The sequence below is a fragment of the Notothenia coriiceps genome, unplaced genomic scaffold (assembly GCF_000735185.1).
Source record: "Notothenia coriiceps isolate Sejong01 unplaced genomic scaffold, NC01 NC01_scaffold00010889, whole genome shotgun sequence".
Taxonomy (NCBI): Eukaryota; Metazoa; Chordata; class Actinopteri; order Perciformes; family Nototheniidae; genus Notothenia; species Notothenia coriiceps.
The window spans coordinates 1-17,641 of NW_011343590.1; the positions used below are offsets into that span (position 1 = coordinate 1).

Consider the following 17,641-nt stretch of genomic DNA (forward strand, 5'->3'; position numbering starts at 1 on the left):
ATTATATCCACCCAGTGGACATGGCCTTACGTATGTATATATATACATATATATATATATATAACAGACAAATATATATATATATATATATATACGTTTATCCAAACTTCATCTAACATGAGATAGGAAAGATCATCTAACTTTTGGCACATTATACTGATTTCTGTTTTACATCTTATGTGATTTGAATCACTTTAAATTGCCTTGTTGTGCAAACCTGCTATTCACATACTTAGTACAGTATCACATGTTTTATTAAGAAAGCTTTTAAGACACATTAAATAAACCCTCCATTTTTTAAACCACCAACCGAGGCAGATACTGGCCATGACTTAAGGTGTGTACTGTAAGGTGTACACAACAGCTGTGTGTGTGTGTGTGTGTGTGTGTGTGTGTGTGTGTGTGTGTGTGTGTGTGTGTGTGTGTGTGTGTGTGTGTGTGTGTGTGTGTGTGTGCACAAGCACGTGTGTGTGTGTGTGTGTCAGGGGGAGTCACTGCCTGCATGTCTGGACTGCTCTCCCATCACCCTGACAAGGCATAAATACTTTCCAATCCTTCTGCCCTGCTTGTCAAGTCTTGTCTTGTCTCATCTCCCTAACAGTCTCTGAAGGTCCAACACTCTGGAGAAAATAACTTCTGAGCAGATAATGATCCATATCTAACGACTGTGTTTGCTTTGAACTGATTGAATCATCAAATAATGCCATATGTATTGTATCTGTGCTAGTCAGAGCCTGTCCATGATCTCTAAATGTAATAGCTTCTGATAAGGTGAAGATTAGTTTTCACTTTTGTCTATTTGCAGGATAAGTTGATACCTGTTTGATCTGTTATTAAATGACGCATCTGTAAAAGCACGGCACCTAAAGCAGTATACAGCTCAATGACAATAGGCTAAATGTCATATTAGATAGAATATGAATCACTTTAGAGACAGAGAATCAGTCCTTGCTTAGAAGAAGTTACATAACATGTGAATTAGTTGTTAATAATAAATCCAACTTAATATCTATAATGATCTTCAATACATAATTGATTAAAACCAACACAAACTTTGTTATATATTTGGCCTGTGATCAGCACTTATTGAGCTTCAAACACACCCAGAAATGTGTTTTATACTTTATATGTAATATAATGTTAAAGGCACTTGCTCGCTACGTTTTCATAGAGGTTGATGCCTAGCAACGTCCCAAACACAACAAAAAAGAGAAAATTCAGGTCATTAGGGATCTCAACAGATACAGACCTACTAAACCCTTTAAGTAATGAGCCAGAGGGACTGTTTAGAATATAACTGCTTTTAAGGAAACTCATTTTGCCTTAAAAACCCCTATTGTGTCAGTTGATTTCATTCTCACATTGTGCATACTTCAAAACAAAGTAACATATTACCACAAAATGTGATTGTTTGTCTAAAGCATCAAGCATCAGCCACACTTCCACCTAAAACGCTTATTTGCAGGTGCAATAAATGATTAAAACTTAGATGCAATTACAGCTTATAATAATAATTTGTTTTCCTAAAGAATATAGGACCTAAAGCATCATGCGTTAAGGCTAAGACAAGGCAGGGGGTGAGATTGAGCTGCAGGGCAACGATAAAGGATATGAGGAAGACTTATTTTTGTTGGTCAGCAGCAAACAAGGCGTGAGTCTCAACTCACTCGATTGGGGAGATAATTACAACTTTTCTCGTCAGAAAGAAAAGTGCTGGGAGTCTACTTACCCTAAAATGGAAGATCCCTGCGTAAGGCTTGGACAGGCTTTGGTTGGGCGGCACCACCTTCACAAAGAGTTTGGGGTGCATGGTGAGACAGGACAGCGACGCCAGCAGCCAACAGTTACCTGATTCACAAGAATACACACAAGAAGCTGACATGAACACATCTGAGAAGATACTTAGTGCTTTATAATAAGTGATTCGTTTTTTACATAAAAGCCCAGAACGCACTGGTCTCCCATGAAGCAGAATCCATGTTCTCGTCAATGATCTTTGAACCAGGCTCACGCACACAAAAACCTAATAGGCCACATTCCTCTCCAACAGAAAACATCTGTTACATGTTGTGTTCCTGGATGTCGCAAGAAAATACTTTCTTCAAACACAAGAAGACGAGCAAGAGGAACAAGGAGTTTGGTATTGATCAGTACAATATGTCCATAAACTGGTATCATAAACTATCAATTGAGAAATCTCAGAGGGGAGGAGGGAAGTTTGTTTTTTTGTGGTTCACCACAAACAATAAGAGAGATTTGTGAGGACTGATGAAGACAGGGACTGGACCCTCGCAGATTTAAAGTTAAGGGAACACAGAGTGCCTCTCCTCTTTCCCCCTCACTGAGTGATAGAAGTTTGGTCCCTGGAGCTGTTCGGTGCAGACATCCAGTTCTGGATGAAGTCATTGTATTTGACTGTAATTAAGTCATTAGAATAAAATGAACCACTGAATGGGTTCAGCATTTTACTTTGCACCAGAATGTTGTTGAATGCCAGTTGAAGACAATTCATCATGACACATGCCAGTTCCTCATCACTCCGGTAGAGAAGATGAGCAGAGGGCGAGGCCGATATGAATGTGTTTGTTGAAGTTTTACAGATGTGTACTCACCCAGTTGGCCCTGACAGATGTCAGTGGTCCCAGTCGTGCCCTCCACAAACACAGCATTCTCACTGATTTCCTTCACAAGGAGCAGAGGAAAATGTGAGCACAACATGATTAACACCACAAACGTCATTAGTACATGTGATGAGAGAAGACGTTTTAAGAAAAGGTTTAAAAATGATTGGATAAATCAATCCGACATAATTAATAATTAACACTTCTTAAAATTATAATAATAACAACCTGAATCCTCCTTTAAACTGAAATACCAAAATAACACCAGTTCCAGCTACTTAAGTATGAGTATGTTCTCGTTTTATTTAATCATATATGACATATTGAATTGAATATATCTTGTTTACGGACTGGTGGTCGGACAAAACAAGTCATTTTAAGACATTTACGAAAATTTGAAAACATTATCAAATGCTGATTATATTAACCAAACCATTTACCAAGGAAGAAAAGGAAACAGATAAATCATATAAAATGTATAAAACTAAAACTAACTCAAACGTATCATTAAAGACAGCCCTGTTGTTAATTCTTATTAATCCCTTTTTACTTTGTAATGTATTATATCAGCTAAAATTAACATTTTCCTTATGTTGTACCTTACCTCTCAAAAATGCTTTCTGGCTTGGAGATTACTTTAATGAAAGTACTTTAATGAAAGTTTTATTCCTGATATTATTTGGTTACATTTTGCCCCTCTAAAGGAAACTGCTCCAGGAGACCTGAGCCACACCTTCAGTTGCTTTCTACACCTCAGCAGCAAATAGAGTCTTTGTGAGCAAGCAAAGCCAACAAGATACTAAATTACATTTCACATTATGAGTGGCTTAAACAAATGAACACACCTTCCGTTGGTTTTAAACAAAATGTTAGTGTGCCAGCAGAATATTTTTGATATGGAAGCAGCACTTTATCAAATATGTATTCCTTTTTGTTATGGCTGTGGAGGAAGCTATAACATGACATGCATAGTTATTGATTCTTCAACAACTGATGTTGAATAAATGATTAGAATGTAATCCAAAAACGCAACTGGAACTCTTTGCACAACTTTATCTACCTTGGGTCGCTGCCACTTGATCGCCTTCTTTGGATCCGCATCTTCCGGTAAACCAATGGACTTCTGCTCCGCCAGGAAGGTCGGGTCAGCGAACATCTTTCCGGACTTCAGACACTCTTCCAGCAGAGACTTGAAGTCCTGATCCATGAACTTGATCGGGTTCTCGATGGAGCCAAGAGGTGCCTTCTTGTTGTTCGCCATGCTGAATCTGCAGTCAAAATCTTTATCCGCACAATATGTTAGCAGCTGGTGCTTAAATACAGTAAAAAGCGCACACCCCCCGCAGCCAGAGAGGGACACTCCTCGGCTCTGCCCAGCCCGCAAAGGTATGCAGAGCGCCGGGGGCCGAGGAGAGCTGGAGTCGGAGTAATGACACGGTGCCAAAAGCCTCTTTGATCCCTTTTTATTTATCGTCCATTCTATCATACTGACAAAAAGAGGCAACAGCTTCATCCAAAGCACACAACAGCTGTAACAAAGCAAAACAATGTTTACCACAGAATATCGTCATTATTAAATACAAAAATGTAAGCACACAGAGCTTGGATTAAAGGATTTCCAGAATAAAAGTGAACCACATTCAAGCCCTATGACATAGACATTTTAGGAATATAAAAGCACCAATCAGTGCTGTAATACATAGAAAGAGGTGCAAATAAAAATAATTGAACAAATAATTAGGTAGGCTACGTATGATGTAAAAATAGAGAAATTAGATCAAAAAGCAATTCAAGTGTGTGTCAAGGAAATACCTATCCGTCTTGTCTTTTAAGGAAACTGATATTAACCACATGTTAACCTCTGGAGAATATCGACAGACACATTGAATGATCTTCTGTTTGTTATTGTTGTGTCTAATAGAAGGTTGCTTAGATGCAGTATGTAGCCTGCAGTACATCACATGAGACTCTAGGTGTCAGTCTCCTCCACTTAAAGGCACCAGACCACAAACACACATGTGCTGGTTTACTGTGAATCATGGTGCTGGTGTGATTATACATAAGGCTGTGTAGAGAAATGTATCTTCATACAAGATCTAAAGAAAAAGCAATCAACAATAATGAGTTTAAATATTAAATGTAGGAGGTTCATGTCAGATTGAATTGCAATAGACAGTATAATTGGTCAGCTATAGAAGAGGCCTAATAATGTCCTTTAATAAGTGTTCTGCAACACAAAACTGAGGTATAAAGTGAGCTTTAAAAACAATTTTCACTGTGGCAGATTTAACTTACTAATTAAAATGTCTCTAAAAATGCCTTCTCTTGTTAGATGAGAGAAAATAGGTAAATTGTGAAAAAGTTGATTTATCTACAATAAGTCTATTCGTTTTTTTATTGTATAATTGACATAGGTGTTTTAATATTACTGCAGTGATCATCATTAATACATTTGCAAAACGATAAGCAGTTGTATGTCAATGTTTGCTAAATTGATATAACTGCAGGAAAAACATGCAGATTATTATTATATTTATTCGGACAAACCTCTGACCCTGTTTTAGTAACTTGTTAATTATTAAAGACAATTGTTATACACACTCTATTAATCACTTACTGAATTCTACAACCAGAGAGTTGGTGGTTTATTGAAAGTTACTTTAAAGACTGAGCAAGATACATTTATAAACAAGAAAACCCAAAACATTGTCTGATGAAAGGCCTTTATCAGTAAGCCTATACGTTTGTAGTTAGTATTTCTAGATCTTTTTATAAAACCAAATGTATTCCAATGGAAGAACATTATTTCACCTTTTTATTTGATAAGTTTACCTTCCAATATTATCACATTCCTGAAAAAAAATCTAGCCAAATCCAATTTATCGATATTTTGAAATGTGTTCCCACAAAATGTATTGTCAGTGCTTCATTGAGAGTCTAAATGTGTTAAGGTGGACATCCTTAGAATAATACCGGTGTAATAGACTATTCATGGGGACTTGTTTTGCTGTGATACCTAAATTGACCAAGCAGTTTTTGGAAGGGGTCTTTGGCCTCCTCCTGTGTGGACCACTTGTGAACTCTGGTCGGGACTCAAATCATCTGAAGTGGACATCCAATTAGCGTCCCCCTTGCTCCCCTCCGCCCCCCTCTCTCGGCCCTCTTGTGTCGTACCATTCATTATATTTAGGTGGATATCCATCTCCAGTAAACTGTTGTCCTGCGGTGCTCACCGCGGGCCTCTCCAGGCGTCTCCAGCCGTCCCTCCATCACACGCCTGATTAGCCTGAAAACGTGAGACTGACCTGGACTAAACAAACAAGAAGAATAGCGAAACAGATCCACCTAATGGTCACCATTTAACTCCATTCATGGGCTCTCCATTATGTCCGTATGGTCTTTGAGGACAGGATTAAAGGAAGCCTCAGTGACAAAGGTCAGAGGGCCGAGCAGACACTCCCACACCTCCATGACCCGCTCTGATCCCACGACCCCGCACCAGAAACCCGGGGCCCCTCTCTGTCTCCCCGCTGGTTAACCGGCTTTGTCCCGACCGGTTTTCTACCGCATCACTCAAACACATCACCGGACTGAGAAGCAGACAATCAGCCCCCAGCAGCACCATGGAGAGATAACTTCAATATAGGCCTGCATATAGGCTATATGTGGGTTGTTTTTACATTCCTGTTCTCTGATGTTATAACTCATGGCTTTATTTGATCTTTCCTATAAATAAACTTAAACTTCTGAAACTTGTATTTTCTGCAACCAGTTTTTGGTGTAGCCAGTAAGAAACACCATATATTTTGTTTCCCTCACTGAAATAATGGCATTTTTGTTTGATATCCTTAATATCACAATATATTCTAGTCATACATTCTGAAATTATTCTAAAGCGGCCCATTTTATTAATGCTCTTTAGGTACAGTTGTGGAAAGTAACTACTTTTAATTGACCAGAGTATCATTTGGAGATACTTCTATTATACTTGAGATTTACTATTTTATGATGCCTTTTATTTCTACTTTATGATAAACATTATGCCTTCGAATCCAATTAATTAATTTGCAGAATATGATAAAAAAAAGTTCCATCAGTTTCTGAACAAATATTTTTTTTTATAGATTTAGCAGTGATAAAGTTTCAGCCTCAAGCTTCAACATGAAACGAGGGTCAGTGAAACGGATGCAACATGAAAAATGTCCGGTGTGACAGTGGACATTTGTTGTATGTGGAGATGCTGGTCGAGGGGCAATCAGGAGTTCACCTGCCCTCAGGCCAGCACATGAAAGCATTTCACCTGTCACAAGACTGAGCTCTACCTTCTAACCTTCCTATGCATGCTATCCAGTCATCACCTCTGAACCCAGCACTGTGTGAGGGGAGGGGAGGGGTGTACGCTCCAATCCAGTTTTTCTGGCATTTTGAGACGTTTCTGGGCTGGACAAGAAACAAAACTGACTGACCTCAATATGGAGGTTTGCATGTGTGTGTGTGTGTGTGTGTGTGTGTGTGTGTGTGTGTGTGTGTGTGTGTGCGCACAAGCACGTGTATGTGTGTGTGTCTGACATTACAAATATTCGCCTCAATTCAACCTGGAACCTCTCTCATACAATACAATAATACAATGTGTGTGTGTGTGTGTGTGTGTGTGTGTGTGTGTGTGTGTGTGTGTGTGTGTGTGTGTGTGTGTGTGTGTGTAATTACCAGAGCTACTGAATAACTGTGTGTGTGTCTGTGTCAGGTTCACAAGGAGGGTCACCAGGTGCAGCAAGAACAGGGTAATGTGTGTGTGTTTATGAAAGACAAAGAGAGTAACAGACGTTTGAAAACAGTTTGTCAGAGAGCGTTTGAGCCGACAGATGTTTGATTACCTCATATATCGTCTATCTTCTTTAGGCTTTGATTTGGTTGCACTTTCGTTCACCCTTGAAGCTTAAGGCATGAACGGTAGTAGGTTTGTAGAGACATTTGCAAGTAAACAGGAAGTTTAAAAAATATGTTAATATTCAAGTCAAATGTCCATTCAAGAGGCATAAACAACAAATAAGCCCTTAAGATACATCTTTATTAACACTGATCCAAATGTTGCACTGAGGGTGTTGTTAGGGTTGTCAGGTGGACACCATCTACTCACCTTAGATCACCTACAGGATGTTTGATATGCGTCGGTATGAACAACACTCAAATAGGTGGTCGTGAATACGCTCCGTCCAAATTGTAATTGTTAGCAAGCAAAATAGGTTTAAGTCATAAAAGAAAGTTCTTCGAAGTACCGTAACTGCATAGTCTTGGAATGACCAAATGATATTGTGTTGCATAGCGTTGCATCATATTTCAGTGTATTGTGCCACATTGTCTCACATTCTATTGTGTTGAGTTCAGAGTATATCGTGGGTCAAGGTTGTATTGTATTGTCTTATCCCATTGTATAATGTTGCATTGTGTCATATCGTATCATATTAAGCGTAGTGAATTTAGTTTTTTATTGTATATCGTGTTGCAGTAGATGGGCTGCATTTATTTAGGGCTTTTTTGTCTAATTACCATACAATGTGTTTCCCAACAAAAGCCAGCATTCACCACACACTCATGCACTTGTGTCAGAGGCCAGTATACAAGATGCCACCTGCTCATCAGGAGCTAAAACCTTCACAGTCACAGGGCAATGTAGGGTTTGGTTTCTGGCACAAGGGCACTTGATCAGGTTGACTGTAAGGGCCAGGGATCGAACCACCAGCCTCCTGAATAGTTGACTCCTGCTCTAGCTCCTGAGCAACAGCCACAAATACTGTGCAGCAAAATTGTCTATTCAAGTGAGTTTAGCATTATATTGAAATTTAGTGTAGTTCCCTATTCCTTTGGTTTCCCTTGTGTCATGTATTGTATGTAGCAAATGATATCGTATTACGCTGTAGGCCTATCATTTATGTTGTTATGCATCTTTTGAACAGTAATCCAATGAATCGCAAACTTTTGGCAACACATGTATAACGTATTTTTTTTGTATCGTCCTAATGTAGAAGCATTTGTTAGTTGTTGGATTCACAAATATATCAATGTCACGTGGCAACAATGAGGAATTTTTGAGAGGAACTCTGAAGCTATTTTACGTTAAAAAAACATCTTTCAAAGAGGCAGTTTATGTTAAAAGAGTGTGCATTCTTTTCTGTGTCTGTCTTTACAATCTGCTAAATGAAATCGAGCCCATGTCCTTCACTCATGGTAGAGCTGTATTTATTTGGGTTAGTTTTGAAGTTTATTTCACCATCATTATCTGGCAACAATTTCTGTCTTTTTGATGTTGCACTGCTTCATGCTGTGAAAAAAGAGAAATCATAGAACTTCCTCCCTTTTGTTTTAAATCGACACGTCCTGCAGTGCCAATGCTTCCTTTCAATCAAATCTAAATGAACTGACACCCCTCCTGCAGAGCTGTTCCTCAGTGATCAGCGGCATTACATAATAACCCTCAATAAGAATGACCCCTTCTTGCCTTTCCATCCTCTCATTATCCGAAGGTGTTGAATGGCAAGTAAAGGCACAGCATTGGCGGATGGCTGCCCGGGTATGTGTTACCTCTCACCCCGTCCTCCCACACTCTCACTGTTGGGGGGTTAGGAGGGTGAGGGAGGAGAGGTGAAGCGGGTGTAATACCAGGGTTCAGGTTTCACTCTGCGGTCGTTGCGGGAGGAGGGAGGGGCGAGAAGAGGTGGGAATTGTGAGAACCGTGCATGGATAAAGAGCAGTGAGGGAGTCCTGTGGTTCGTCTGATCACTCCCAAAAGCATCTTTCTCTTTCTTGTTATCCCCGTCCCAGTCTGCCCTGCTGATGATTTAATCCTCAGCGTCTGCCTCCTCCTCCTCCTCAAATATTCTGGGGAGGAAGAGGACAACAGGACAGGGACTCTAGAGATGATTGGAGGCTCAACACAGTACACCATGAGAAATGTAATTAAAAACTCCCAGTTAATTGGCTTTCTCCATGATAAAGCACAATCTTCTCATACATAAGTGAGAGCCTTTTATGGCCACAGGCCTGCCCTGCAGGAAAGCAAACACAGAGCTCTCACATTCTCTTTGTTGTTAGCATTTTCAGAGTTAATCATCTTAAATTGAATCTGAAGTGTGCTAGTACTGCCAGAAAATTGCACTTCATGTCTATAAAGACTGCCCACAAGGTCGAGCTGTCATATTGCTCAGTCAGCACAGTTTCAGGTCTGAAAAGGATGCAGGTGATTGCTGCTAACTTTACTTTGACCCAATTTATGACATTTCTCAGTAACTCAGTTATTCAGTTACTTGCTGTTGGTGGGGTCCTCGTCTGAATATCTGGAGTGTGGTATTCCCCAAGGTTCTGTACTGGGTCAAACTATAATATTCATTTTTCCACTTAACATAAAATGTGAATGGAAGATCATTCCTTAGAACTTTTCTGCAGTAAAAATGATTTTAAAGTTTTAATTGAGTCGACAATTGACTATTTCGTGAAGCCGATTATATTTTTTAGTACGCATTTTTGTAAGTTTAATCAATTTTTAAATGTTTGTTTTATTATTGTATTGAACTGCTCTAATGTTATTAATATAAGTTGAATTAATTAAAAAATGAATAAAAAGGCTATTTCAGTACATTTTTAGATGGAGAAAATATAACTGGAGACAGAAATCATAGTATTTCTGTCTCAATAACTTTATAACATTATTGTTGATAATGTATGATGCTTGAGGCGTATCTTCCTGGTCGAATGCACTTATTGTAAGTCGCTTTGGATAAAAGCGTCAGCTAAATGCAATGTAATTAAATTATTGCTGCCTCAGCAACCAAATTCTTATTTAGGTGTGAATTTGGTGTGTTTTTTGTCACCTGGAAGGAGCTACATGTTCTTTCTTTCTTTATCTACTATAGGGGATATTTCATTTCAGATTCAGTATTTGGCCACCAGAATGTTATCCCTATACAAATATTTGATACTTGACCTAAGTATAAATATAAATGCCATCAATAAAACTTTCTTAGGCCTTTGTTATGGCCTTGGTGATATGATAAGTAAACAGTTGCTTTCAGTGTTTCTGCTTTTTAATTCACAAATAGCCCAAATTATTTAGATCATTGGTTTCACTTATCAGTAATGCAGCCTTTTAGATGCTGCCAGAACAACATTTAAACTGCCTCACAATTTAATAACCTAAAATCCCAGATGATTTTTCTCCTCACAACATATATTCCTGTTAAAGCGGTAGAGACTGCTTAGCAAAAGTTGTTCAAGTGTGTGTAGCATATTAAAATCCCCTGTGTGAGTGTTAGTTGTGTCGCTGTCCTAAATCGACCTCTCCCAACTTCCACATCAACAAAAGCTTTCTCTGTGGAGCCGAGACTCAACTACTAGATCTCAAAGTCCACGTTACTACCGCCCAGGGGCAGTCACTGGTCAATACACACTCACACAGTGTCAGTCTCAGTCTCCTATTGGCACACATTATAAACTCTCTGTGTTGTGATTGGCTGGTTTTGGTGCCGACACTGTCCTGTGCAGGGTTTGACAGAGAGGTGTGGACTGCAGGAAGACAAAGGGCACTGTGGGACGTGGAACAGATATCCACTTGCTTGAGGGCTGCTGTGCCGTGTTCTGCTGTGTATCACCTTACCTTACATAATTGGGTCCATACGAGCACCAAATGGCGCTCGCTGTGGCGCCCGGGAGACATGGAGGGCAGAGTTTGCCAGAGGAGGATGTCACCATACTGTCCTCTGTCTCTGTGGACAGAAACGGACAAAACTGACTCATCTGGGTCTGAGGGGCTTCGGTCTTCACTTCCTCCTTATTCTGTAAAACACAATGGTAATTGGTAGTAGTGGGCGTGTGTGCATCTGGTGCAATAACCCCCCCACACATTATACCCTCCACCATCCAACCCCACTTCATTTACCCAGCCCCCACCCTGTTGAAAGCTCATTAAAAGACCTGCTGTTAATGAGCTAGAGGGATCATAGAACTTCATTTTCATCCGATTGGGGGTGGGGTTAAGGCCAGAGATGCTGGTGCAGAGGTTTTTTATGCCCTTAAAATGGAGTCAGCAATTATCCCAACCCCTTGACACTCCCCACCCACCCCGCTCTGCCTCCTAACATGCCCACAAACAATAACCAAACTGCCCCTCCTCTATTTAGTATCCTGAGAAAACCTTGTCGCCCGTGTCCCATCACAGCTCGCTGCACCCATCTCACAACCTGCTGGATGAGTGACACCAGCTCACATGCATCTACACACACACACACATTCAGTTTAGCACACACACTCGCATACACAACCCGTTGGAATTTCATTACAGCGTTTCCAAACAAAGCCAGTAACATCACAAGGATGTAAACAAGGAGTGAGGGTCCCTAATCCAAACACTCACATTAAAAATTAATAAGTCAGCGCTGACTGTGGTCCTCAGAGGAATGACCCACTCTGACTAAGACAACATTCTGGTGAGAAAAGACACTTAAAAATAGTTTCAAAGCTTTGTTCTGAATTCTAGAAGAAGAAAGGGGGAAAACATGTTGGGGGAAAGCGACCACAAGCAGAATAAGACTCCACAACACACTATATTTCACCTCAATTCTTTATTGAGGCTCTTGATGAGAAGGTGAATTACAAAATGGTGTCAAGTTTACAAAGACAGCGGATCTTCACAATAGCCAGTGTTTAGCGGAAATAAGATGATGCTAGGAGTGGAGGCAGTTAATAATAATAATATTAATAATAACAACAACAACAAGTATAGCAACTGCAAGCATGTCAATCTATGTACAAAATATTATCCCTGAACAGTTACACTGCAATCATTCTTACCCATTCATCACACAACACACACAAGAAATTGTATTCCCTGACATGAATGCATGTAGAAATCAGATATGTTCACACGTATTCATCACAGTAGTCACGACAAACATCGGCATCACTTTACTTGAAAACTTTGTCCTGTTTTGTTTTTGTTGTTAAATGAGCAGATTTCCTCTTGCTTAACTTTCCATAGATCCTCGTCGGCAGGCACACCTGCCAGAAGCACGACACAGTGATCATGACCTGCTGAGTCATGCTCTGGACACAAGATCACAGGAGAGGGTTCAAGTAGAAGTGTCACCTGAGGATTTATTCCCCCTCCAGTATGTACACACAAACAAACACATTCACGCAAACTCTGCCAAGTGCTTCCCACTAACTCCGCTAGCTTCTCCTGCACCTCTCAACCCTGTATGTCAGCAGTTACACAATCACCAACATGCAGCATCCATAAATTAGGAATAATTCAAACACAGTCAACAAAAAAGAACAGTTCAAATGGCGGCAAAAACATGCACAAGCTTAAAGCAGTCCGGCACTTTACAAATGTAAACAATGAGAGAGAGAAATTACCATCACAAGTACAAATAGAGAAAAATAATGACACCCGTTTCACATGAAGGTAAAATTGCGTATGCATAGAAAACAAACCATGGATGAAAAGAAACACAGCAGTAGATGAGACTTTAAAGTCTCCTTATTCACATTTATAAAACTAGAAAACAGAAAATCATCCATACATACTGTCACAAAGTCAGGATCCCGATCTTACCAGGCTCCGTGAGCCCTGTAAACATTACGTTAAGTGACAAGTGTTGTGACAACCAAGCGCCTTTAAAAAGAGGAGTCTGAGAAACTGCAGGCAGACAGTGTTTGGATTCATTTGACCCATGTGGCTGTTTGAACATCTTTAGTCTTTAAAAGGTCTTCTCAAAAGAAAACCAGCAACAGCTAGGAAACACAATAAGACCTTTCTCTTTTTGCTGAAAATATATTAACATCATTCTATTGCTCAGCATTTATTTTTTAATATAATCTCTTTCTTACATTATCTGACAGTAAATATCTGTCTCCACCTGTCCAGTGGGTTGCCAGAGAAATAAATCACTTGTCTTTTGCATCCTGCACTGCAACATGGTGATCGGTTTCCTGTGTCTGTGTGGACTGTGGCGGTTCACTTCCTGTTCGAGAGCGCTGGTAATCTCCCTGCTGAATGTCATAGCCTTGTTTTTGCTCTGTGGTCTAAATAACTGTAGGCACTTAGTTTCACCCAGCAGCTTTGCATACGATCACGAACACCGGGGCTGCTGTATGTCTCGGCGCTGGCAGAGAGCTGCTTCAGATTCTTCTTCAAACTCCATTCCAGTTCAACTATCCATTCAATGATGGGGGGAATTATTTTATGATAACTCAAATCCTACACAGTGCTATTTGAAAGTCAATTAGTGATTGAGAACAGCTGTCATGGCGCAGAAGTCAAAGCTAAGCTCAACTCTGCGTTGCTCTCAGGTGGGAGGTCAGACACTATGGCTGGACTCCCCCCCCTTTCTTCCACAAACTCCTCTTGGCTCAGCACCTCCTCCATCTCCATGCCTTTCACCACATCACTCTGAACTCTGCTCTCCGTTTCTATCTGATCCAAACTGGCTTCATCCTCCTCCATTTTCACCACCACTGTATCTCCGTCAGCTTTCATGGCAGCTAAAGTGTCCGCAGCGCTGGCCTGAGCGTACGCTCCCACGCTGGCATGGCTCAGACCGTGGACCTTCTTCAGGTGTTTCTCCAGAGTGGCGTAGACGGTGAAGGGCACGGAGCACAGCTGGCACAGAAAGGACGCCTTGGCCCCCTGCGCGCCGTGAGTCTTCATGTGGCGCGTTAGCTTTGAGCTCTGGGCGCAGGCGTAATTGCAGAGGCCGCAGCGGTAGGGTCTCTCTCCGGTGTGGCTGCGCCGGTGCACCGTGAGGTTGCTGCTGTTCCTGAACTGTTTACCGCAGTACTCGCAGGCTTCGTCTTTCTTCTTCCTACCAGCTGATCCGGCAGCAGTGCTGTTGTTGTTTCCTCCACCACTCCCTCCAACAGTCCTCCGCTCATTCTCCCTCTGCCACTCCTGCACCACCTCGCTGACTTCGTCTGAGCCCCAGTCCGTCTCCCTCTCTATGATCTCCCCTCTTTCGCTCTCCCACTCGCCGACTCCTCGCACTCTGTCGCTCATCTCGGGCCGTTTGGGCGTGCAGTTTCCGCTGGCGATGCCGCTCTCTCCACTGCCCCCGGTCTCTCCACTCTCCAGTGAGCCTTCGGAGGGGCTGGCGCAGGGTGAGGTGTGCTGAGCCTCCCCCTGCCCCTCTGCCTCCTCCTCCCCTCCCTCGGCCCCCTCTCTCTGGCGCTGGTACAGCCTCAGCAGCTCCCTGTCCGGCGGTCTGACCTGCGAGGTCAGCAGCATCAGGCCTGAAGCTATGGACGGGTGTTTGGGCAGCGTCAGGTCTAACTCGGGGGCCCTCACCTCTGCACCCACCCCTCTCTTCCCCATGGCGACCCCAGCCGGCTGCATTTGAAATCTCCCTCTCATCCCATGACCCCCTATGTCGTCCTCCGTCACGACCATCTCCAACGACTCATATCTACTTCCTGCTCCCCCAGCGTCCCTGTGATGGTTCCTGATGTGCCGTGCCAGCTGCCCGCTCTGGGAGAAGGCCGTCCTGCACACTCCGCAGTGATAGGGCTTGTCGCAGGAGTGAGTGCGGCGGTGGGCCGACAGGGCGCGAAGGGACAGGAAGTTCTGGTCACACAGCTCACAGTGGTGGTCAGACTGGAGGCCGCTGTTCAGAGGAAAGGGACAAGCTGCTAGTGGAGAAGAAGACGGAGACAGCAGCAGGCCTCCGGGGGAGCTGCCCATGGTGTGGTTGTTCCCCTCTGCGAGCTCCCTGAGCCGCACTGAAAAGTTCAGAGCCTGCATGTTACTGATGGAGGAGGAGGGGGTGTGTGTGGGGGTGTGTGTCTGACGGGAGTGACTGAGGCGCAGGGCGTTGGGCTGAAAAGCAGAAGCAAGAGCTTGGCTCAGGTGGCGAGGGTCCAGAGTGGCTGCGGCAGGCTTGCGCCCTCGAAGTCCTCCTCTTCCTCTTCTCATGTCTGTGTGGTCCTCCTCGTCCACTTGGTAGATGCTGAAGGAGTGTGTGTGCTGAGCGTGCTGTAGGAGCGCCCAGGCCGATGGAAACACACCTTCACATTGCTGGCAGGTGAAGTAGGAAGGCTCCTCGAACACTGGGAAACAAAGAAAGACAACATTGAGTTTTCAATTTTAATTGATGGTTGTCAGTAAGTAATAAAAGAATAAAGAAATTAAATGCTTTTTTTTTGGAAGCGTTGACCTCCAGTGAGTAAACCAACAAGGTACTTTCATAGAGATTAAACCTGCAACTTTGTGGGGCATTCACAAAAAAATGTGCCGATGCATCTTTGTACTTTGTTTGGCGAATTTAGCAAAAAGTAGCCTTTTTACACATCCAGCAGACAAAAAGCAACATTAATATTACTTAGGAGGTGTCACTGTGTCCACCTGATGAATATAGCTGAATATTTTCTCTCTCTTCGCTCACTCTTTAGCAGCTAAATGCTCCACTGTTCAAAAGTGGCTGGTCACTACCGGTCTCCATCAGTCTGTCTGGTGAGGAGCAAGTAGGGTGCCGTGTGTTTTTAGAACTTCTTTGCTGAAAACAGATGTCTGCTCTGCATGAATACGATGCAGCGACAGAGGGAAGAGTACAATTTACTGAAAAGTTTTAAAAACTGAACAGTAACATGACTAAAGCATGGTTAAAGCCACATTTACCAGAATAACAGTACATGCACCTTGACTCAGATGAATAGATAAGGAAGAGGAAGGTGATATAAGTTACTCTACAATAAAGAAAAAGTGAGTGGAAAATAACGACCTAAAGCAGAATAGAGAATAATAGAGAAAAAAGGCCAACAGAGATGCAGTCGTGTCGTAAAGTACATCTGGAGATATTTTTATATGTGGATAGCTTTGTCTCCTAACCGAGAGCCACTCTCCAATTAAGCTGCAAATTGCTAATTAGCAGAACGTAGAAAATGAACGCTTTATGCAAATCAGGCACTGACTCAGCCTGCTTGACAAATGAGGCCTTTCTGCATAAATCAAAATTGGAGAGAAGATCCCTAAATTGAGGGGGGAAACAGTTCTTTTTTTTCTTTTTGGAGAGGTTCAAAGCGGACTCTGGTATAAGCCTCTTTCATGTTTCCTCAACTCAAATCCTTCTGTATTTTACTGGAGGGGGGAGGAGAGTGAAGATGAAAAAGAGAGCAACTGTTTCTTTCTCCTTTCCCCCTCGCCCGCCCTTCCTCTGTCTGGAGACGAGAGGAGCTGTGGTGTTCATGTCCTTTAACCTAGCCTGAGGAGAAACCCAGGAGAAGTTGAGATACTTCTTTAAAAATAGGGTGAAGAGAGAAGGCAGGAAACGAGAGAGAGAGAGAGAGAGAGAGAGAGGTAGGTCAGGGCTCAGGAGATAAAAAGAAAATGAGATAAAAAGATTATAATGTGGTATGGGGGGCCAAGAGACACCATCAAAATATGTCACCCCTTTGGATTGTACTTGAGACCCATCCTCCAACCCCGGCTCTCCTCACCCAAAAGCTCTCTGCTCCCCCCCAAAACCCTACTATATTATATATATTTAGTATACATATTGGATGTACATACCGTCCACCTCCCCGTCACTACAATGTCCACCTCCTCGTTTGACGTTTCTGACGTTCTAGTGTTCTGTCTCTTTAGTTTCAACAAGAGGTCTCTCTCCCAACTAAAAGTGAAGTAAATTAAAGTCATAAAAAAATTTTCTTACCATCTTTTACCGTTTTTTTTTTGTTGTAATCTCTCGATCATTGTCTCTGTTTGCGACATTTGTGTATCTCTATTCTCTCTGGTTGGTTCTAAAAGTTTCAGGGATTAGTAAATGAGGTAGTAAGCGTTGGGTTTGAAGGTCATGTTACCTGCCCTGGTGGAACGAACCAGAAAACAACAACGCGGGAAGGGCCGCCCTGGGTTTCCCGGTTTTACGCGCTTAGGAATGTTTTTTTTTTTTTTCGCTTCCCTCACTCCCCTTCCTTTCCTTTGGCCGCGACCGCAAACACAAAGTCGAGGTCCTGGGGCCGTCTGTTTGGGGGGGTCC

At 42.2% G+C, this 17,641-nt stretch overlaps 2 protein-coding genes across 2 annotated transcripts in view; both read right to left on the reverse strand.

The window, feature by feature from the left end:
* Positions 1-1,729: 1,729 nt before the first annotated feature.
* LOC104946258 (calpain-2 catalytic subunit-like) lies at positions 1,730-4,017 on the reverse strand (the record flags this gene model as incomplete). The annotated part of the gene is made up of 3 exons (XM_010772046.1): positions 3,682-4,017; positions 2,613-2,682; positions 1,730-1,848 (listed from the first exon to the last, which is right to left on the reverse strand). Coding segments are annotated over exons 1-3 (390 nt in total), but the record flags the coding sequence as incomplete, so codon positions are not given.
* An 8,202-nt stretch (positions 4,018-12,219) lies between these two features.
* znf296 (zinc finger protein 296) overlaps positions 12,220-17,641 on the reverse strand; it is a 10,006-nt gene continuing 4,584 nt past the window's right edge. The window contains exon 3 of the mRNA XM_010772045.1: positions 12,220-15,713. Within this exon, the coding sequence (XP_010770347.1) occupies positions 13,918-15,713 (1,796 nt within the window). The 3' untranslated portion in view covers positions 12,220-13,917. The remainder of the gene's footprint in view (positions 15,714-17,641) is intronic.